This window comes from Acartia tonsa, chromosome 7 (assembly GCF_053477335.1).
Source record: "Acartia tonsa isolate MP-2025a chromosome 7, ASM5347733v1, whole genome shotgun sequence".
NCBI lineage: Eukaryota > Metazoa > Arthropoda > Copepoda > Calanoida > Acartiidae > Acartia > Acartia tonsa.
The window spans coordinates 23,351,324-23,375,263 of NC_137266.1; the positions used below are offsets into that span (position 1 = coordinate 23,351,324).

General features: G+C 30.9%; 1 protein-coding gene across 1 annotated transcript in view; it reads left to right on the forward strand.

Annotated features, from left to right (window-relative positions):
- The window catches only part of LOC145324211 (limbic system-associated membrane protein-like), a 123,666-nt gene that overhangs the window by 44,418 nt on the left and 55,308 nt on the right, over positions 1-23,940 (forward strand). Inside the window, exons 5-9 of the mRNA XM_080166834.1 lie at positions 1,577-1,695; positions 3,181-3,225; positions 3,617-3,711; positions 14,575-14,696; positions 15,026-15,152. Coding sequence (XP_080022960.1) covers positions 1,577-1,695; positions 3,181-3,225; positions 3,617-3,711; positions 14,575-14,696; positions 15,026-15,152 — 508 coding nt within the window. The remainder of the gene's footprint in view (positions 1-1,576; positions 1,696-3,180; positions 3,226-3,616; positions 3,712-14,574; positions 14,697-15,025; positions 15,153-23,940) is intronic.

Consider the following 23,940-nt stretch of genomic DNA (forward strand, 5'->3'; position numbering starts at 1 on the left):
CACCATAATTAGTAAATATATAGAGTTAACTTTCAAAAATAGTTTTACAGTTTTTTTTATATTTTGAAAAAAGGTGCCTAAAATTTAAGTTTAGGAAGTATTTGTTAATATCATTAAACTACAAACATATTTTTTTAAAAATCTTTCTTAAATAAATGGATCTAGTGCAGATTGCGGTTAAATGTTCCTGGTAATGATTATCTCAAAACATATATGAACTTTAAAGGCTGCTAACGGCCCGAAACAAAGATTATGCTAGGACAAAATTTTAACAGACAATACTCAATAATGCACAGTGCATGCTGTGCACATAAATGCGCAAAAAAGTCTTATTCCGCGCGTTTTTTGATCTTGGCTATTCCGAATTGTATGCCGCTTAACAGGGTGTGCGGGCATGATATGTACCTTTGGGAGCTATCTGTCTTTACAGTTCATAGATTTTTGGGGATAATCGTTACCAGGAACATTTTAACGTGAACTGAACTAAATCCAAAAAATCTACTTTGTGATTTTTGCAAAACATTGATTATTGTGTATGAGTATCTATCTATCATTGTGTATCTACCTATTATCCTCAGTAGCTAAAGGTATTTACAAAAACTCCACGGTACGGATATTGAACTTCCTATAAAATCTCAAAGCTGGCATTTTCGCCAATAAATAGAGAGGCTACGACGTTCCTTAATGGTAATAAGGCAATTTGATATGGAATAAAAATAATACCTAATTAAGTAGAACTCAATGGCTGGTAAATTGATGTACTTCTCAAATTATGATAAACAAAATTACCCTTGGAGTAGTGGTTGAAATTTTATGATACTCATCATAATGAATCAACCAATTAAGATTCTATTTAAATCCATAAAGTTCCTAAGCCAACGAATAAGAAAACGTTATTACAAAACTTTGGGGACTAGTGTAATAAACAGCCAAATGTCCCGAGGTTTTTCCTTTAAAACAAAACATATTTGTGTGCGTATCTAAGATTAGGTTAGGTAAAGCATCTTGCCTATATTGAGAAAGTGTGTGAGGATTAGAGTAAAGCTTGATACAAACATTTTTTATGCACAAAAATCTGCATTTTTTGACAAAGAAAAAAATAAATAAATACTTATTGGTGTTAACGAAGGTTTTACTTTGGATTAAAATATTCTACAATAAGAGTAACTCGAAAATTAACACTCCGTTATTCAAATTACCATTTAAGCAATGTATTTTTTTGGGGGGCTTTTAACATGAACGGAGTTTAATTTCCTTTTGATAACTAAGTATTTAAGATATATTTGTTAATTTATGTCTTCCCGACTTAATTTAGCATTTGATAACACAAATAAGAACAAAACTATCAAAGCACTAGCGTGTACATTATTTTTTTAATTTCTAAACCTACCCCACATGTATGACCTAAATTTGTAGATTGCTCGATTGAATATGACTTATAGATAAGGGTTTTAACTGCCCCCATTATTGTACTGTCTTGTTAAAATAAGTCTCCATATAGATATATATTTCTAATAAGAAAACTAATATATATATTTAATGATCTTTCTAACATTTTATTTTATATAATTTCCAGGTTGGTGGAATGGTGGAGCTATTCTGTGACGTGCAGAACCTTGGTTCCCTGGTCCTGTTATGGAAGCGGGGTGCCAGAGTGCTCTATGCTGGCACCGTAAAAGTCAGAAGAGACAACAGGTATATAAAATGATAAAGAAATTGATCGTTAAATGTGATTAAAAATCAGCTTCCAAACTTTTTTTTATAATTTAACTGTACTTTATTGTTATGATTATGATATTGGTTATAAAAACTGATTGAGTTTTTATTTTTAAGGAAAATATTCACAAATGTACTTGGATTATATTTTTTTAGATTTAAACTTAAGATAATTTTAGGCTATTTTTATTATACTGTAGCTTGCTAGTGCCTTTAGATTGAAAGGACTTATCAAGGAGTACCTTTTAAAGTGCCCTTTTAATACAGAACCTTTAGATGCTAAGGGCACTGCGCTAGTACTAGCATAAAAGATCAGGATGCCTGTTTAAGAATTTCCTAACCACTTAAATACAATGGGCTGATTGCATTATCTATATAATGAATTATTGTTCTTCGCTTTTATGGATGTTGTCATCCTTGTTTTTATTTGTAAATTAATGATCGTTGTCTATAAGTCAAAAATCCCGATACTAAATTACTTAAACAAAAAGATTTACATTTACAAAATATGAAAATTGTATAACTTTTTTCCCTGCTTTTTTCTAAGTAATTTTCTATATATAATACATGCAATTGTTCTTATGAAATACTTTTACAATCTAAACCATAATAAAAAGTTATGAAATTGTGATAACATTTTACATAAAAAGCAAAGTTGAATGATATAAAATTGTATTACCACTTTATTATTTATGCAGAGACTTCATGCAAAAAGTTATTACAAATGCAATACAAAAGTAATATTCTTTTTTTATTTTAATGGAATCAACAATAAATAAGTGGTTACAATTCTAGTGCATTTTTTTACATTTTTTTTATAAAAATCATGCATATTGCTGTTTGTAGTTTCGTCCTTAACTTATAGAAGATTCTATAAAAATAATTTAAAAACGGCCTATACAAAGCTTATATCAAAAGCTTATTCCTATAGGTCCTCTTACTATTTTATCGACTAAGGACAATTATATTCATAACAAACGAAGCAGTAATACAAATACTCAACATTATTTTAATATAATAATATAATTAAATCTTTCATCTGAAAATACATAAGGAAATCAGTAAAGGACATACTTCAGTTGTAGAGAAGTTAAGATGCTAAGCAGTAACAAGCCCTTTTCACTCCACAGGAGGAGCATAGGCCTCTGACAATTTTTCAGTGTTTCTATAACAATGCTGCTTTTTTTATGGATATGGGATAGGGTTGTGAGCCCTAGGCCCTATGATTGCGGTGTAAAGCGTCCATTTGCCAATCAGTCAACCAACCCTTTGATTGCGCGCGACCTTTGTCTAAGAAGTCCTAACTGTGCATGGTAGTGAGTTGCGCCTGGCATTCCCCCTACTCTAACTATTTAGGTCGCGCCTATGACATAGCAGCAGTAGGAACCATTTTTAACTTCTTTAGTTATGATGCGGTGTCAGACCGAGATTCGAACCTGCTAATAATTAGAATATATTTTTCAGGATTGAAAGAAAAGGAACAAATCTTGTAATAACAAACCTAACAAAGTAAGTTTTAATTCAACTCTAAGATAAGGATGACAATCTTTATATAAAAGTATTACAATGTATGTCACTGTGTTGAGAAGAATATCACCAACCGCTAAAACTATAGGGATGTTTTTACCAATGAATCTTCTTATAAGTCCAGTAAAGGTTTAAAACTATTTTGGGCGAGGTTACCACTGCTTTCTCAAGAAAAAAAACCTCCTAGAAAATAATGTTCCCATCCCCCTTCCCTAATGGCTCCTAGTGATATGCGTTAGTATTCATTAAAGCAAAGCTACAAAAATTTTTCTTTTGTTATTTAAAATTTGTTAAACTATACTAACTGGCCGTAATGTGCAACAAAATTGAAAGAATTTCAAATCTTCTTTGAAAGCAATTAATTTATTTTTAGGGCTGATGCAGGATCATATGATTGTGAGGTGGAAATTGACAGAACTGTGGCAGTATCCATCCAGCATTGGCTGGACATACATGTACCCCCGTCAGGTAAATATATTTATGTATATAATACAAAGTAGAACGATGTCTGTTTGTCTATTTGTTTGTCTGTCTGTTTGTTTGTAGCGAAGGATCTCGCTAACCGCTAAACCGATCGGGTTCTCTTTTACAGGGTAGCTTCTCATAGGTCCCGGGAAGGTTTATAACTATTTTCTTGGTGGGTGAGACACCCCCAACCCCCCTCAAAAAAAAATTCTCCCCCCAAATAATTTTTTTTTAAATTTTTCTTTTAAATCTAAAATACGTAAAATTGGCTTGATTAAACCTCTTGGGGCAAAGCCCCTAGAGGCTAGGGGCGGATCCGCTAGTATAATACAAAGTAGAGCTATGTATGTCTGTCTGTCTGTTTGTACCGAAGGATCTTGCTAACCACTGAACCGATATGGTTCTCCTTTACAGGGTAGTTTCTCATAGGTCCTGGGAAGGTTTATAACTATTTTGGGGGACGGATAACACCACCCTCCCAAGAGAAATAGCTCTAGAAAAAATACCCCCCCACCAAATTTTTTCTAAATTTATTTTATTTTTTTTAACTAAAATAAAAAATGCTGTTAAAATTTTGCTATCTAATGAAATTCTACTCTACAATACTTGGTTCATCCGTCAATTGTTCATGCTATAAAAACAATAATTATCTAGTAATCGTCTCTTGTAAAACTACTGACTTTTTAATCCCATGAGTACTTTACTTCGCTTCTACTCCACAACTTAATATGTTTGTCTGACCGTCTGTTTTTACTATTTTTACTCCTTCTAAATATTGTCATCCTTTTTTTTTGTTATTTTCCCTAATCTAAAATCTAATCCTAAATTTAACTTTTTCCAAAACTTTTCTAGCTAGCTTTTATGCAGGCAAAAATATCCAGGTTTAGAAACAGGAAGGGAGGGGACATTTGGCTGTTTATAACACTAGTTTCCAAAGGTTTATAATTACGTTTTCTTGTTCATTGGTTTAACAACTTTGGGGAGTTTTATTAAATTTTAATTGGTTAATTTATTAATTTGAGTATTCAAATGTTTCAACCACTAATTGTGTGAAACAGAAGGGTTAATTTATTTACCTTCACGGGGGATATACATGAGTATATCGGCTATTGTCTTATCCCTTAATATCCCTGCTTAAAACTGTGTGCAGATTGTATTCAAGTCTAATTAATTTAGCTAAATATGCCAGTTCATCTCTTAGTGTGCACATTTTTAAAACAGAATCTTCCTAATTGACATTCGAATGCTTAACTACCATCCTTTATGTCCAAAAATGTTTGTAGTTACTAATTTCTCGCGTGAAGAGATTTGGCAAGTTTTTAAAGTATTGAATTTACTAACATCAATTTGTGTCCATTAGTTAAATCGACAGCTATAGAACTGTTGGGTGCAATCTGCAAAATAGTTACTAGATGGCCAAAATTTAGATGATAGAATTATTATATCCTAATATCAAGATTTTTAATGCAAATTTCTAGAACTAATGTCAAAGTATCCTGTATCTAAGTAATTTGCAGTTACAAATTTAGTTCGAATTTTGGTTCAGATTTCAATTAATATTTCTTTATGAAATGTTGAAATTCTATTGGAAAATGTGGATATAGGATTTAGAGGTTTACATGTTGTCACATCTCGATTTAGGAGATTCTACCACACTTTTTGAATAAAGAAAGAGGCAATATAAAAGTTAAGATTAATTATACAAAGAAAAGAAAAATTTGCCAAATTTTTTTGATGGAGAGTAGCTTAGTAAGAAAGATGTTTATATCATTTTAAATTTAATCTTGGGCTTAATGCAGTAGAATCATTTTTATAGAATAAATTCTTCTATGATTCAATAGTTAAAGTTAAGTAGATAACTTTAAAATTATATAATTAATGAAATTATTAGAGACATTTTTTTACTTTTTGAGTAAAAATTTTCTTTATGTAACATATTTATGGATTTGTCTACACATTTCAATTGAAAAATGCAGAAATGGTCCAAATTGTCCCTGTTTTTGTTATAAAAATGCATATTTATACAGGGATCTAATGGGATAAGACAATAGCCAATAAATTAATGTACATACATAATACACAAAATTAACCCTTCTGTATATTACAATTAGTCGTTGAAAAGTTTGTGCAGTTCATAAACCAAACAATCAAATTCAATAAAAGTCCCCAAGGTTGTTAGCCAACTTTATTATAAGACTTTGGGGACTAGTGTAATAAACAGTCCAATGTCCCCTCCCTCCCTGCTATTTATATCCTTTCTTGGCTAGAATATTGTAGAAAGTGGGATTTATGTGTGCCTTCTCTGTATATGGATGTTTGTATGTGCGTAAGTGTGTGTGTGTGTGTGTGTTTGTTTGTGAATGTCCCTGCATTCCAAATTGTATAAACACATATAACATTGATACAGTCATTCAAATCAAAAGATTTTTCCTCAAAAATGCACTTTATTCTAAGGATTATTTCATCTTTTTATGCTTGTTTAATCGTTTGTAAATCGATTTAGAATTATATGGATGTTACACCAGATTTAAATGTACTCTGATAAAGTGATACTTGCAGCTGACAAAAAATTAAGGTACCCTCCCATCCACACCCTTAATCCCTTCTTCTATACTCCTTCATGATGAACGAACTGACCATTATTAGCAAGTTAAATTATGGGTGTTAATAATCTACTAACGTACTAACCTAATTAATGCCTCGCGTGTTTTTACGGAAAATGAGATATTTGGCTCCCCTTAGTTATACTGGGTTGTTGGACCTGATGTTAGAGTGTCATGGACAGCATCCTCGTCCATATAAGGTAATTGATAGGTAATGAAAGTCTATTGTTTGGTTTTAATTGTACAATATGGTAAAAATCTGTGGGCCCCCCTAAAGTGCATGACTTCCTGTATTCTGTACACATAGTAGTGTAAGTTAAATCCTTATATGTGTGCAATCCATTCAATAATGGTAAGCTGCCAGTGACCGAAAGGGATAAGTAAGTGGCCGATAAATTAATGTATATCCCCAATGATGACACACCAAATTACCCCATTAGTAGATTACAATTAGTTGTTGAAACGCTTGGACACTCAACTTAATGAACTAACTAATCAAAATTAAAATAAATTCTCTAAGTTTTTAACCTAACTAATAAGAAATATAAATAAGACTTTGGGGACTAGTGTAATAAACAGCCAATTGTCCCCTACCTCTGTGGTAAGTTGCACAGATTAAATAAGACATTTAACCTCCAGAATTACAAGGAAAATTGCAATAGTAGACAAAAGCACAGCCTTTGCCTTCCAATTTTAATTTTTAGGAGCCAAACTACTTTAAATATGATTACAAATGTCCGCCTGTCTGTCAGTGTAGCTTTGATTTACGTTGCTCCTATTTTGGAATCTACAGAGGAGAAAATTGTGTGTATCATCATTGGGGAAGTTTATAAATTTATTGGCCCCTGGGTAGTGTGTATATTTTACTCTCACTTTCCTAGTTGATTATAAGAGTTACTAAACATGTAAGGTTAAGGTTACAAAAATGGATGTAGAAAATACGTGGATATTAAGTTGTGAAAAATTGTCGTCAATTTAGCTTGCTAACATGGAACTCCTTCATTAGTAGAAGAGGAGGATTTATAGTACGATGGGTGGAATCGTTATTTTAGCCTGCTGTGTGTTTCACTTCAACTGAGAACATGAAAATCTTATGTCAGATCCAAGTAATAATATATTCATTTTAGTAAGTTTATGTTACTCTCACTTTCATCAGAACAATAGTTAACTATAATAGTAACTAAATATGTAAGGTTAAGGTTCCAGACTGAAAGTTACAACAATGTTCATACAATGAAAATGTAACTTAAATATTCAAAAATATGAATATTATAGTTATGCAGAGCTAGTATTTAAAGAAAAAAATATAGGTACTCTGCTCATTATCATCTTTATTTTTAGATTAATAGGCAGAGCTTACCATACCTAAATAATTAACTATTAAAGCTAACCGTAAATCACGTACGGACGGACGGACCCACGAACCAAACAAGGGATATGCCAATGGGTAATAAATTGGAATTACTCATTCTGTATACTGATTAATGGTTGAAAATGTTGAACACCCAACGTTTTTGAGTCAAGAAATAAGTGATCATGGTTATAAAACTCTGAGTACCAGTGTAATTAATATTTCATTATCCCCTCCTTCCCGCGGAATCCCCTTGTTTGTCCTCTCTTGGCTCATTAATAAGGAAATAAAAAGTTTTGTTTCTGAATTATACATTTCTTTCCAAATGGATACAAAAACTTTACATACAGGGATTTTTTTTATAAATAGGACAATGAGCAATATATTTTTACCCAAATTTTGCATGATAAACCAGGGAAGGAGGGGACATTGTACTGTAAGTTACACTGGTACCTTAAGTTTTTAAATCACATTATGCTATTGGTTGCCTTATTAAGACTCTAGGTGAATTAATAATGTTGGATTAATAAAGTTGATTGTCCCAAGTATCAACCAATAATTGTAATTAATCTATAAAAGAGGTAATTTTGCATATTATCATTGGGAATGTTTATCAGTTTACTTTCCATTGTCTTTGATCCCAGATGATGTTTTAAAAATGTAAAAAAAATTGGTACGGGGAGGTTAACTATGGGAAATATTTATGTTTCTTACTCTAAACTTTTCAGGGATATTTAGGGATAAGACAATATACAATGAATTGATGATTAACTAAAATATCTCTTCTGTAGATTGTCTAGAATTATGTTCTGATAAACACACCTTACTTATAGGATGGCCAAATGGTAAAAAGCTATATATATTAAATATAAATACTATTTTAAAACTGCCCTAAATATGATATATTTACTTTTTATTTGTAATGAAGTGAAAAAAAACTTTAATATAAATTCAAAAGGAAAAATCAACTTCCTTGTGTGTAAAAAATATGGATTCTGAAAATTTTAGCATGAATCCATAAAGATGTAATGGTATCTAGGAATCACAGAGTCTTAAGAATCTGGGCAGATATTTGCAAAAATTTTGCAACCTTGCACCCAGGTTTATAAGGGATAGGAGATTTGGCAAATGAAAGCAGAAATTTTAGAACCTTGCACCCAAGAGTATAAGCGATAGGATATCTAGCTAATAAAACATAAATTTTGCAACCTTGCACCCAGGATTATAAGGGATAAGATATCTGGAAAGATACTTGCTAAGATTTTGCAACCTAGCATCTAGGATTATAAGGGATAGGATATCTGGAAAGATACTTGCTGAAATTTTGCAACCTTGCACCCAGGATTTTAAGAGATAGGATATTTGGAAAGCTATTTGTAGAAATTTGTCAACCTTGCACTCAGGATTATAAGGGATAAGATATCTGGAAAGATACTTACAGAAATTTTGCAACCTTACACACAGGATTATAGTAGATAGGATATCTGGGAAGATATTTGCAAAAAGTTTGATTCTTTGTACCCAGGATAATAAGGGATTTAAGATATATGTAGTAAATATAACAGACATCATGCAACTGGAATTATAATGGATTTTATGTAGGTTCGTGTAACATGAATTCTCATTGATTATTAACAAAAAAGGTCTTTGTATCACGTTTATGTACTGCTTATTTCTATACAGTTTTAACTCGATAAAATTTTAGATTATATTAGACTCTGGAGTATATTTTTTGAGATTACGCACTAAATTTTTATGAGTTTCATATGGCTTCAAATTGTAGGTAATTGTAGAAATGAATTTATTCTGAACTTTGCATATGATAATTGTTGTACTTAATGTTTTATATTCATTGGCTCAAAAACTTAAAGTGCATAAAATACGCACATTTTTAAAATTCAAATTGCATTCCGTAAGAATCATCATAAACTCTAGTTTTTAGAAATATAAGTATCATTTTTGTGTTATTTGTAGGTTAGGTTAAAAATGTGAGAAAAGTTTTAAGTAAGTTGGAACTTTTTACCAACGTAGCTCCTATACTTTACGTAGTACAGGAATAGTTTCCATATATCCTAAAACTAGAGCTTATGACAATTCTAACGGTATGCATAACATTTTTCTACTTTTAACTATTAAAAATGTACATTTATTTTTGCCCAACCTTTAAATCCATAAATCTTCATAAATAAGGCCTTTGTGAAAAACCGGTTTTTAAGGCATAATTTGTTGAAATAATCATTTTTAAATATTTAAAACATTAATGTCCCATCACAGGTTTTCTAAAAATATAAAGCATTTTGTATTATTGTTTTTTCCTATGCATTATTAAGTTTTTATAAATACATTTCTCTTGAACACTCTGCATATTTGTTTACAAAGATTCTTGCAGCTTATTTATTTAATGGACCCATGAGCATATCACTTTTTATATGAATCTTGGTCATATAATTGCCCTTGCCCTTGTACTTGATTTAACTAAGCAGACATACGCTACACACAATATCCAGGTATTTTCACACAAAGTACCCAAGTTCACAATAACAACCCCCCCCCCCCCACCCTTTTTATTTAAAGATAACTCAAAAATATGAGAGGAGGATGGCTAGTTTTTCGTGTATTTGTTTATTACTTTAGGTCATGTTGAGTACTGGGTAGCTCTCAAGGTTAGGGCTCCGTAGGGTTAGATCCCCTTGCAAGGGATAGGCTAAGAACCAAGTTTTCAATTCATTTAAAAAAAAAAAGCAGGGAAAGAGGGGAGGAGGTGGTTAATAGTGCTCAACCACAACTTTGTGTGAAAGCACTAATATGTATGTATGGAGTATTCTCGCCCTGATTAATGTGGACATTACCTTTCTATTCTTATACTATACTACATTTACATGTACAGACTTTCAATGTTAATAAGGATGACCTTATTCATAAGTTGCCAAGCACACAAAAAGTGGATAGTCAAATGGACAAAGTAGGTTATATAGAAAGTATTTATTGTCATAAACAAATTGGAAAAAATAGTTAGATCCCTTAGAATCTCAGATAATAGCATAAAGCAAAATTTCCAAATACATTAACATATCAACTATTACAAACAATGACACCTTGGATTGCACGTTCTTTGTTTAAAAATTTTAACACCTCTCTCCAGGATCATTTGATAAGATTCGAACAACGCCTTTTTTAATGTAGATAAGTTGGGGGTACATTATGTAATCCAATAGCAAACTAATGATGAATCCTGGTGTAAAACTTTTCGAGTACACCACTGCGGTTCTTATCAGGGAGAGAGGGAGGGGACATTGAGCTGTTTATAACACTAGTCTCCAAAGTTTTATGGTAACGTTTTCTTATTCGTTGACAACAACTTTGGGTACTCTTATTTAATTTGATTGGTTGGTCTAATACGTTTAGTGTCAAACGAATTAACAATTAATTATAATCTACAGATGGGTAATTTTGAGTACCATCATTTGGGATGTACATAAATTAATCGGTCATTGTCATATCCCTTTAAATCTTTGAGTTCTTGTGTAATACCCTTTGTCTGGATAATTAAATATATACTCTTTCCATATATAATGTATTACCATAATTTTCCTCTTAGCAATGCTAATCCAAACTTATCTGTAATTAACCTTGTAGTACAGAGCGCAACTTCTCAATAATTAAGTTCATATAATATGAACTTCATTTAATTTTAATTACTTATCATTTAATAATCTATTTCTTCCTAAGAATAAAATTACCCTAACTCTCCTTGTTTCTTATGTATGAAGTTCTACACCTTGAGGTGATTTCCTAACTTTTACTTGACCCACCCGGCCTAACCTAGTATATTTCTAAAATAGTGTATTTGTGTTTCATTTTCGGTGTAGATTAAATTATATATTTATTATTATTAGATATCTGTATTTGAAGGGGTAGCGAAAACAAGTAAAAATGACTTAAAACCATCCCATGACTCTAATCTAAAACTGAAATGGCATAAAACATTCCTGAGATCTATTTGAAGCTTCCTTAAAATGCAGAACTCAATCAGCGAAATCTTAGGCAAAAAAGACAAAAAAAAAACCTACTGCTTCCTATAATAGGAATACCATAAAAATTTATTTTATAAACTTTTTTAACTTCATCTATATAACCAAAGTTAAAGTTAAACCACAAACATTTCAGAACATATGAAAAGTTTAAAGTAATGACTAAAATGTATCATTTGACCTCATATTATATGTTAGTTAGATACATACATAAACATCAGTGTATCAGTAGAGAAAATATACTATTATCTTTTTTAAAGATATTTGTCTTGTCCTAATGTACTAAAACCTGATTATTGACTATAGTGTAAAATCAAATTGGCAGTTTTTAAACATTATTAATTAAACTAATAGAATATAGACAAAACAAATAGACATTAACACTAACTTAAAACTTCTAGTAGAGCATCGCTACCAAGACACAGAAATGCCAACATGTACCTAACTGTTAAATGTATCATTTAAGCTCATTCTTGTAGCCAAAGGATGATGCTAATATATGTTAAGCCATAGAGTAAGGGATTCATGATCTTCTAACAAATCTTCTCCAAAAACGTATTTACTTTATCTGAAGTAATGTTAGGTTATATTGGGTACTGGTTAGCCCCGCAGTATTGGACCCCCCGTAGGGGTTAGACAAGGTAAATATCTACCACCTCTTATTTTCAATTTATTTTTAATATTTGGGTCAAAGCTCGATTGGCAGTTTGAGGGAAATCAGCTGAAAATTTAGTTTATCATAAATATTTATCCCTGGTTTGAACAGATAAACTCTTTAAGATAACAGATGCAGTTCACTTCCTTTTAAAGTCATAGAAAAAAAAGTAGATCATATAAGAAATAGCTAATTTACAACAAAAAAATATTAATTTTGTACCAATATACTTAACTTTTTATTATTTAAAGCCTCCAATTTTCAATGCTTGTTACACTTCCCCAAAATAGTTATGAACTTTACCAGGACCTATGATAATTCACACTGTAAAGGAGAAATATATCAGCAGTTATAGAGATTCTTTGGTACAAACTGACAAACCAACATGACAGAAATCTAGTACTTTTATTATACGGATAATAATGTACTGCTTATACTTGTGTTTGCTCTATTTAATTCTTAATCTATGCAACAGTTTTAAAAATTATATTGGCCCAATTTTCTCTTTCTCCTTTTTCATTTTCTTTCTCCCCTTCTATCGCGCTATCTCTCTCTCTCTCTCTCTCTCTCTCTCTCTCTCTCTCTCTTTCTTTCATCCTATTTCTGTATGATGATCTGCTAATCGCTGATGGCATTTTGTCTGGGCAGCAACATCTTTCCAAGTTCCATCTTTCTTCTACAATTTTTAAAAGCGAAGCTTTTCTATAATTTTATATAATTTTTTATTCACAAAAAAAGATAAACTTTTTGGGTCTGTAGGTGCGGAGCAATCATTTACCTAACCTAAAATAACCTATCAAAAGCTCCTGTGAAAAGAAGACTAAACCCGCTACTTCGTTATAATTCCATGATCTAAAATTTCTCATATTCTTTTTTTTTTACTCACAAACAAACACACAAAACTAACAAATAAAATGCATTTTCTCCCATTTCCTTTTCTCCGCCACGTTCCCTTTTTCCTGTTTCTTTTACAGTTTAGGAGCGCAGCTACTAAATACTTGGATACGTCAGTATGTTGTATTCTTACACTAAAATGTTTGTATATTACTTCTTTATTTGCTGCAATCAATAAATATATCATACATTTCTTAGATTACAACACATAAAACTGGCAGATATGCCAAAAAAACAACTCTAGGGGCTATTGAGTGCAGAAGGGTGGAGGAAGTTGATCCTCCTTTTTCAATTTCAGTTTTAAAAAGAAAATGTAAAAATTTGGGGAGAGGGTGGGATATTAAGGAGTGATTTTTCACCTTTGAACCTTCCATCGACCTATACAAAAAAATTATCATAAAGAGGAACCATAACGGTTCAGTGTTTAACTACTTACAAACACCCACACATAGACATCTTGTTACTTTAATGTAAGGATTATTTTACAAATAAACTGTACTGTATAAAAAAACAGCGCTACTAATGGACAAAATTATCATTGCTATTAATATATGTAAACTAGGTCTCTTCTTCTTCTTCTTTATTTAGTTTTAAAAGAAAAGTTTATTTTCTCGTCTGATGTTTTGATAAATTTCAACTTCTAAATATCTTTCCTATTCAGACAGACAGTAGGAGTTTGATAAAACTTTTCAAGAAAAAAACTATGACATATATTACAGTGACCAGGAAAATATTATTTAAAGTTATTATCTATTTATCTACCCTATATAGTTATATCACTCTAAATATATCTTTAAATCTTTATATATAAATCTATTTTTCTGACAGACTGTCTGTCTGTCAGTTTTTCGGCCAATTTAACTATCTACCTGTCTATATACAGTTTGTATGTCTATATATCTCAATGGTTGTACAATATTCGTGGAATATATTGCAGGAGAAAAATTGTCGTCAATTTAAGTTCCAATTTCCTCTTTTATTCATTTGTCAGTTTACTAATCCAGTAGGAGTGACAAGGATGGGGGGAGATTGTTATTTTAGCCCGCTACAAGGTTCACTTTATTAGAAAACATGATAATCTGGTGTGAGATCTAAGTAATAATAAATTCATTATTTTTCAGCAGTATGTCTCCAGAAAAAAACCATTGTAAAACGCTATCATATAAATGGCATCGTCTATCTATATATGTATCTATCTAGTGACAAGTGATGCTAGTAGTGGAACAGTGCGAGTAGAACAAGGCAGCACAATAATAATACAGTGCAGCGCATCTGCAAATATATCTATCTATCTATATATATATCTATCTATCTATTTATATATCTATCTAGTGACAAGTGATGCTAGTAGTGGAACAGTGCGAGTAGAACAAGGAAGTACAGTAACCATACAGTGCAGCGCCTCTGGAAATCCTCAGCCACATGTATACTGGTTTAGACAGCATATAAATAAGGTAAATACATATAGAATATAAAATTATCATGATGTATAAATGTCTTTGTGTTTCAAAAGATTTCAGTAACATCTAAACTGATATTGTTCTATAAAAGGTTAAAATAATCGGGGGAGGGGGGTTCTTGGTTTTGGTTTGAATTAATAGACTGAACTATCATCAAAATAGCCTAAAACCAAGCTAAAATTCAGATATCTACCAAAGATTGTAGACATAACAGTCGAGCTATTTTAGAAATACTACTGAAACATTTGAAAGAATCTTAAATTACAACTTAAAAACATGTAGAGTATCATTTAAACTTTCCTATTTAATGCTATTTCTTCTAGACATTGGGAACCAATGGAAAGCTGTCGTTTGTGAATGTGAGTAAGGACGATGCCGGGTTGTACAGTTGCACCGCTGATAATGGTATTGGACTACCAGCCATTGTCGACACTAATCTACAAGTTCTATGTAAGTTATCATTTATTAATATTCTTGGAATTTTATTTACATAAGGAGAGTAGCAATACCAAGCTAAAAAATAAATTGTACAAATTTATTGTTAAAAATTCTATTGGACTAACAGCTATTGTAAATAATTATGTACATTGATGCTTTTATTAATTTATAAATATTGATTATTACTTACATAAGTAGAATTGCAATAAAAAAGCTAATATTACTATTCATAGCCAGTGAGGGAGGGGGTTGTTTATACACTAGTCCCCAAAGTTTTAGTATTCGTTTGTTTAACAAATTGGGGGACTTTTATTGAATATTGATTGTTTGGTTCATTAAGTTGAGTGTCCAAATGTTTCAACCACTTATTGTAATCTGCAGAAGGGGCCATTTGTGTATCATAATTTAGGATGTACATAAATGTGTCGGCCATGTTCTTATCTATTTAAGTCCCTAATCCATAGCAAAAACGGAATTTTAGTCAGACGGATTTACATTAGTTTTAGAGTAGCTTTATTACAGATCAGAGTCATACCATAATGTGAACTATAGTAGCAATTTTTATTATAACTAAACAAAGATGGCAACACTCGAAAGTAGCGAATCTCTTAAATATAAAAAAAAACTTGCAAAGCAGATGGAGGTAAAAAAGCACGACAGACAGACAGACAAACGCAGCTTTATGCATACAAACTTGTAGTTCTGGGGTAAATAGAAACTAAGTAGGGATCTTATATCTTTATAAATTGGCAAATGCACTTCCATTAAACTAATATTGACGGGTGGTTCCTTCTACACATGGAAAAATGGAGAGGTAAATGTAATTTATATGTGTATCTATGTATTTGTGTGCAGAGATCTAGAAGGATAAGACCATGGGCGATAAATTGATTTACACCCAATGATACAACACAAAATTGTCCAATGTCCCCCCCCACCCTGGGCTTAACAGACATGGAAGTTATTTAGATCATGAGGGGATGTATTTCCATCATACTTAAAAACACATGCTGCGTAGGGTATTTGATTAATTTTTAGTGTAACTGTTATCTTGTTGCGTAGTATTAGATCTTTATTTAATATCCCTCCTGTTTCATATATACCCCTCTTCTTTTTACTTGGAATATATTTTGAAATAATGTTTAAGAATACTTTTTCTCGTATTTCTTCGAAACCGATTTATATTCTTTGGATTAGAACCGGTTCTCAGCAATGCGAAGAAATGATATCTAGCATCGTATTAAATCCAGTTTTCTACGAATATAAAATTGTACAATCATAGGTTAAAACCATTTTTTAGTTCGTGCCTTCGGCATCTCGGGGCTAAAAATACTGGTTTTTATCTTATATCTCTACATTTTATATCCGCGGACAGCTGTTTATAATACGATGCGTGAAATAATTATTCTTTATCCTTTTATCTCTAGTGATATTCCATATCTAGGTTCCATATTTTACACTAATATATGGGCTTAACATATAAAGCTACTAGATATAGAGCTTTCTCTAGCAATTAACATATTATTTAAATCATTCATGCTAAAACATTAGACGTTAAAAATTGTACCTACTTTTACTATATCACATGCGTATGACACTATTATTAAGAGTAGGGAGAATGCATTGGTCCGTAAACAAGCGCAACTCATTATCATGCATAGTTTGGACTTCTGTACAAAGATCATGCAATCAGAGGGTTAGTTTTATATTGGATGTTACTTAACCTGTATGTCTTAAGAATTCTTAAAAAGAACCAAAGAGACTTTTAACAATGTTTGATATATTGTATCAAACGCTTTGTTGTATTCAAACTGCTATAAATTACATTATAATATACTAAAGTTGATGTTATTTATATGAAAAAATAAAAATATATCTATTTATTGCATTGTATTAAAGTCAGCTTTTCGCAGATATTCAAATAAAAAAAATGTAAAATAAAAACAGTTTAGTTAGCCTGGTATTGATTTTATGATTTTTATTTTAATATACGAGGAAAATTGTTTGTAATTTGATGCTATAAATTATTTTCAGTAAGGCTGAGAACTGTTTCTTATACACTGGATATTACTTGGTTTTGAAGCCATATTGGAATGAACATTTTTTATATTTTTTAATTCTTTATTTTAGTATAACAGTTGACATAAATGCAAAGCAATAAAAGTTGCATATTTGTTAAAAAAGAAAAGACTTTGAAAAACATATATATGATATTAATAGTTTTGAAGTTTAAAATCAAATAACGTGGATATTATAACAATGGAAAAATTGTCGTTAATTTAGGTTGCTAACATGCACATAATTTTGGGTCAGTTCTTTCTTCCAGTATGAGAGGAGGTTTTTTGGGTAAATGAGATGGATGGGGGAATAGTTATTTAAGCCAGCTACAAGTTTCCCTCTGTTAGTGTACATAATAATCTGGTGTAATATCCAAATAATATCCAATTTGTATAATATGTTTACTTCTAGCAAAAGACAGGTACACCAAAAAATTGTATGTTTTTTTGTAAAACTAAATCAAAATACAATAGTCATCTTTTAGATTTTTTTCTTAATAAAAACTGTGCATCCCTGAGAATGCCGTTGCAGTTTTAAAAATAAATCAGCCCCGATCAACTATTATCAAATCACAAAATTTTATGTTTGGCCAATTTTGAGCAAATAACATTTTACATTTGGAAACTGGGTCACACCTGATGCATTGCCGACACACTTACGCACACACACACACACACACACACACACATACATACACACACTCACAAAGACACACATACACATACATTCATTACACACACATGCACACATGTCAAATACTACAACATCTTGTAAAAAGATATTTTCAATTTTATATGGATCTTTTGCAATATCCTTTTTTATTATGTCTAACCCATTTTCTTCAATATAAAAAAAACGTTTATTAACCCTCATACCACTATTCTAATAATGAAAGAGTTATTAAATTTGTAAATATTCTTACTTATTGTACTCGTTAACTCGTTACATCTGTCCAATAATTTACTAAACCAATTTTTAAAAATCTATCTATTCATTTTTGACCAATATATTATTCTTTAGAGACATATTTTTATCAAAACATTGCAAAGATTTGCAATAAAAGCTAAAATATTATTTTCATTTTGTTTTAAGACTAATGGGAAAATTGAAAGATACTTTCGGTTCAATAGTCCATAACATGTATGTATATACATCAATGTGACTAGAAATAGATATGTATTTTATATTAAATGCTGCTAGGATTTAGGAAAAACTATAAAAACTATAATTAATTAATAATTAATTTTTTCACTCTATTCATTGATACTTTTTACGATTCAGAGGGGTACTGACTAATAAGGGCGAATTGTATAATAACTATAATCTAAGGTTAAAAACAACCCACCATAAGTGTTATCTACGTTTTCTTTTGAGATAAGTCTAATAACAAGATTAACTTTGATAACTGGTTATGTAATTTACTTTTATTTGTTTGTTGGTTGTACTTAAGATGACATTTACCCAGTAATCCAAAAATATACGCATACGTAGTAAGTAAACCTTTTTAAAAAAATCTATTAAACCCATATGTAGAGCATATGCGTAAGGAACGTCCAAGCTTTTTTCTTTTTAGGTAGATAAAATGAGTGTTTTCATAGTTATTTCTCGCATCGTATTATAAACGGCTTTCCGCGGATATAGAATGTACAATTATAAGATTAAAACCAGTTTTTTAGCCCCCTGGTGCCGAAGGCACGGGCTAAAAAAACTGTTTTTAATCTTATGATTGTACATTTTTATATTCGTAGAAAGCTGGATATAATACGATGCTAGACATAGTTTTTTCGTATGGATGAGAACCGGTTCCTATCCACCGGATTCGAATAAATACGAGAAAATGTTCTATGGGTCTAATCTATGTATTTTTTTGATTTTTAGGGGGGTAAAAAGAGGAGTTTCTCAGATTAAGATGGTTAACACCTCTTTTCCGCCACCCTTCTATGACATGCACTGTACAAAATCGGGTACTAAATTTACTTGTGATTGTACATATAATAAACGTGTGTAAATTAGCAAGTAAGCAGTGTTATATACTTTACTCTCAGTTGTGTAAATACCAAAAAGCCTGCAAATAGCTTGAAACAAATTTAATGTAATAAGATAATATTAATTTTTTTATGTACTTTTTTGTAATTTAAATAAATCATTGTAAGTCAGGATGAGAAGGGATATTTGGCTGTTTATTGCACTAGTCCCTAAATTCATATATTAACGTTTTCTTATTGGTTTGCTTTACAACATTTTTATTGGATTTTTATTAGTCGGTCCATTTAGTTAAGTTTGACAAAATTTCGTTTGATATTTTGGATAAAGGAAATAGATGTTTTTTTTAATTCATAAATAAGAAAGTCCATAAATATCTTATCATTCAGGATGTAGAGTAGTCTTTGCTTTCCCTCCTTTCCCGATAGTATAGGGTTAATAAAAGAATAATTGTTACATCTTCCCAACTTTATGTACATATTGTGTAAAGGTTTATGTTGGTTTATCAGAGTTCCAACTTTGACCCGCATAATTTGTACATAAACACAAAGTAATATGTAATGCCAGAAATTATCTCACAATTATTTTTATCTTTTGTATACAACAACTAAATAATTATTTAAAAGATATTCAATATTTTCAACTGTTTTGTTTCGAATTATTTTTTTTTTTTTTTTTTTTTTTTGGGGGGGGGGGGCACTTTACTGTAAAGACGATTTTTTTGCCATCTTATTTCTTATACAATAAAACTAGAAGCATCTAGTGACCCCTTAAAATGCTATTTTAAGTAAAAAAATTGTTTTTCGAGGGAACAGACTTACTGTTACTTCCAAATGATGATAAAGTTAGTTGTTATTTGAATTTGAATTAATATAGAATGTAGATTGTTGAAATTCAAAAGAAAAAAGCTAAATGTAGACATACACATACATGTAGAATTGATCAAATTATTCAACAAATAAAACAACAAGGAAAAACAAAATGTGGTAATATTCCTCCAAGGAATGTGTAGACCACCAAAAATTCCCCAGATATTACTAAAAAGAAATTAAAATAATGGTGAGAAAAAAATTATATTAAAGAAATAATTAATAATACCTTTCAATTTACATGCAAGATTTCCCTGTGATCTAAAGGGATAAGACAATGGACGATAAATTTATGTACAACCACAATGATTATGCACAAAATCACCCTTTCTGTGGATTATAATTAGTTTTTGAAACGTTTTGACATTTAACTTATTGAGCAAACCTATCAGAATTCAATCAAAGTCCATAAAGTTGTTGAGCCATATAGAAAAAACTTTTTAGTTAACTTTGGCCACTAGTGTAAAAACAGCCAAATGTCCCCTCCCTCCTTTGCTTATAGTTTAGTTAGAGATGGATAATGGTATTGTTGAAATTAACTTTATTTTGAAAATAAGACAGGAGGGTAGTTATATTGAATTTGTTTTTGATAAATCTAATTTTGAGGACTAAAATTAGAAACAAAATAAAATAATATTTCTTCCTATTATTTTTTCTTTGATAGTAATATTCTTTTGAAAGCGTAGCGCTTATAGAATCTCGAGATTTCTCTATTACCGTTTGTCACACATGTTGCTGTTTTTAAAAATAAATCATAAGCCTATTGCGAAATCATAATTAGTGAATATTTAACAATACCTAATCTTATCATACTGGGTTAAAGTTACTGTATAATATTAAGCTATATTTTAACTATGAAAATTTTGGAGGGAGGGGGGGGGGACTTTGGGTTCTTTATTACACTAGTCCCCAAAATTTTATAACAACTTTTCTTATTCATTAGCCCATTAGTGCCGAACCGGGCATCAAAACCCGGTTCCGAAAAATGGAAAAAAAACCGGTTTCCGGCTTCATAATTGCATCATTCTCAGAATGAATCCCCCCTCTACTACCCTGACTTTCATTTCCCCCTGGAGCAGGCAGTTTAGCTTACTTCCGTTTGCTGGTATAGCTCAACAAAATTTGAAAATCATGAAAATTCAAAATACCCCTTCTAACTTTTTTGTTTTTATAGTAAAGTCGCTGATTTTTTTTGTGAAATCTAATGTTATTGACAAGTACATCTATTTGTGAATTCGTTTTATTCAAATTATAATTTTTTATATGATTTTTTTTATCGTTTTTTACGCCCTATTATGACCCGGTTCGGCTTGGCCATAAATACCCGAAAATTTTAAAACCCGGCTCGGTTTCGGTTTTTATTACCCGGTTTTAACTTTTCAACCAATAAAAATAACAGTTTACGTCATTAGTAAGGGTTTGAGCCACCCTAATAACCCTAGTAATCTCTATAGGTGTCACCCAATAGTTTTATGCTCGTTTTCTGATATGTAACACCCAAATTTTATATGTTCTTTTTTTGTAGTGTGTGTCTTTTAAAACTTCGAGCAACGGGTTTTTTTACCCGAAAACGGCGGCACCTATAGCCGAAACACTAAATTTGAAATAAATCGCTTCGTATTATACTTGTAGCTCTTTAGATTACATGAGGTTGTGTAGTTTTCAATTACGGATCGTATCAAAGTTCTAAAAAGTGTTCATCTCACTTTTGGCGTTCAAAAATTACATTTTCGATTTTTGGTCAAAATAACCGGGTTTATACAGGTCAACCGGGTTTTAAAACTGGGGGAAAGCACCAAAAACGGGTGTTAATGCCTGGTTGGTATTTATGGCCAAGCCGAACCGGGTTTTTTTGCAACTTTCCTGTGCACGCCACTAGAGCAAAACAAAAAAATACGAATTCCGTTTTGACCATTATAAAGCTTCCCTGAAACTTACAGCTCGATCGGCCCATAAAAGTGGCGCTCGGCACTAATGGGTTAGCTTAACAACTAGAGCCACTTTTATTAAATTTTGATTGGTTGGTTCATAAAGTTAAATGTCCAAACGTTTCAACCGTTAATTTTAATCTACAGAATAAGATATTTTGTGTATCATCATTGTAAAAGTACATCAATTTATCCTTTTAGATCCTTAGATATTTAAGCTTTATTTCTTATGAACATTTTGTTCTTATTTAATTTACATTCTGCGATGTTTTCTATTATAAACATAAGATAAGACCTGGAGGCATTTATTTCACCTTTATTATACCTTAATTAATATAAACTACCTCAGGGTTTTAGTTTTATTATACGCAGGAATTATTACTATATATATCATTATTACAGGAATATACAAGTGACTGTTAAGCTCTGATAACCCTTTTTTTCTTTCCCTGCAGGGGGCCCAAAACCTGTGGTTCTACCCAGTACCCAATATTAACTAACCAAACCTGATTTAAAGTAATACATAAGAGAAATAAAAACAATTCAAAACAATTTTGATTATTTGCAAATACTTTATACCTGTAGATCCTACCGTATACATAATTAGGGATCTAAAGGGATAAAACAATGGCCGATAAAGTAATGTACATTACCAATGATGATTTACAAATTTACTTCTTCTGTAAATTAAAATTAGTGGGTGAAACGTTTGGACTCTCAACTTAATGAACCAACCAATCAATTTCACTGAAGCCTCAAAAGTTGTTAAGTCAACGAATAAGAACAAGTTATTGTAAAACTTTTGTGACTAGGGTAAAAAACAGCCCATTGTCTCTCTCTGACACATAGCTTATTATTAGTTAGTGCAGCCAATCTATGACTTAATTTATACGTTAGCGTGCTCTTTGTATTTATTTGAAATAATTACATTTTATATTCAAATAAGCTTAGATCCTATCTTGTATCATCTGAAAACAAAAAGTATTTGAAAAAATCAAAATTGTACTTTCTTTGGTTTATGACAATCTTGTTTTGTGGAAATTTTTTATTTTTATCACACCTTTAAATTACTTTTTTCTCTTTTTTTACAATTTGTTATAGGAAACAGAATGCTGACATACAAAAGAGAAAATTTATAGTAAATCAAAGAAAACTTAGTTTTAAAATAATTTGATACTAGCGACGCGTCCGTAATGTGTTCAGAAATCAAACTAAAATTTAACATTTAACTTAACATTTTAACCCTTTTAGGGCAATAATTTAAAACAAAAAATACTAGGATCCTAAAATATTTTAAAGAAAGAGAGACAAAATTATAAATACGGTTTTAAATAAAAATAATGAAATTTAAAAAAGACGGAAGGAAAGAGAAGTGAGAGAGAGGGACATTTCATCTTCAAAAAATAATGAAAAAACAAAACTAAAGTTGTAGTAATGTTTATGAATAGTAACCTATTTTTGTACTTGGATTGATATTCAGGGATTGGACAATGGAAGAAAAAGATTAATATTCATGGATAGGCCAAAGGAAGAAAAAGATTAATATTCAATCTAGCCAATAGCGGGATAATTTAAGAACGCCGCCTGTCGTATTTATTGGGACCGATGCCTGATTATGACTGTAGACGAATCCTCAAAAAATTATATAACAATCTAATACAGTTAGGGAGTTGAATCCATTTTTATAGAAGCAGAACTATAATCTATGATTATGGTTTGGACCCTCTAAAACTGTTATCTACCCTTCCACTTTCCCCTCTCTTGGTGAAGATATCTTCAACGCCGATACGATTTTTGAAATGTAAGATTCCACTTTTGCCTCTCTTGGTGAAGATATCTTCAACGCCGATACGATTTTTGAAATGTAAGATTCCACTTTCAATAGAGGCGAAACTGGAATCATGGTTTACATTTTTAATATCTATGTTTCTGTAATCTTCCATTCCTTTTTTAACATCGACA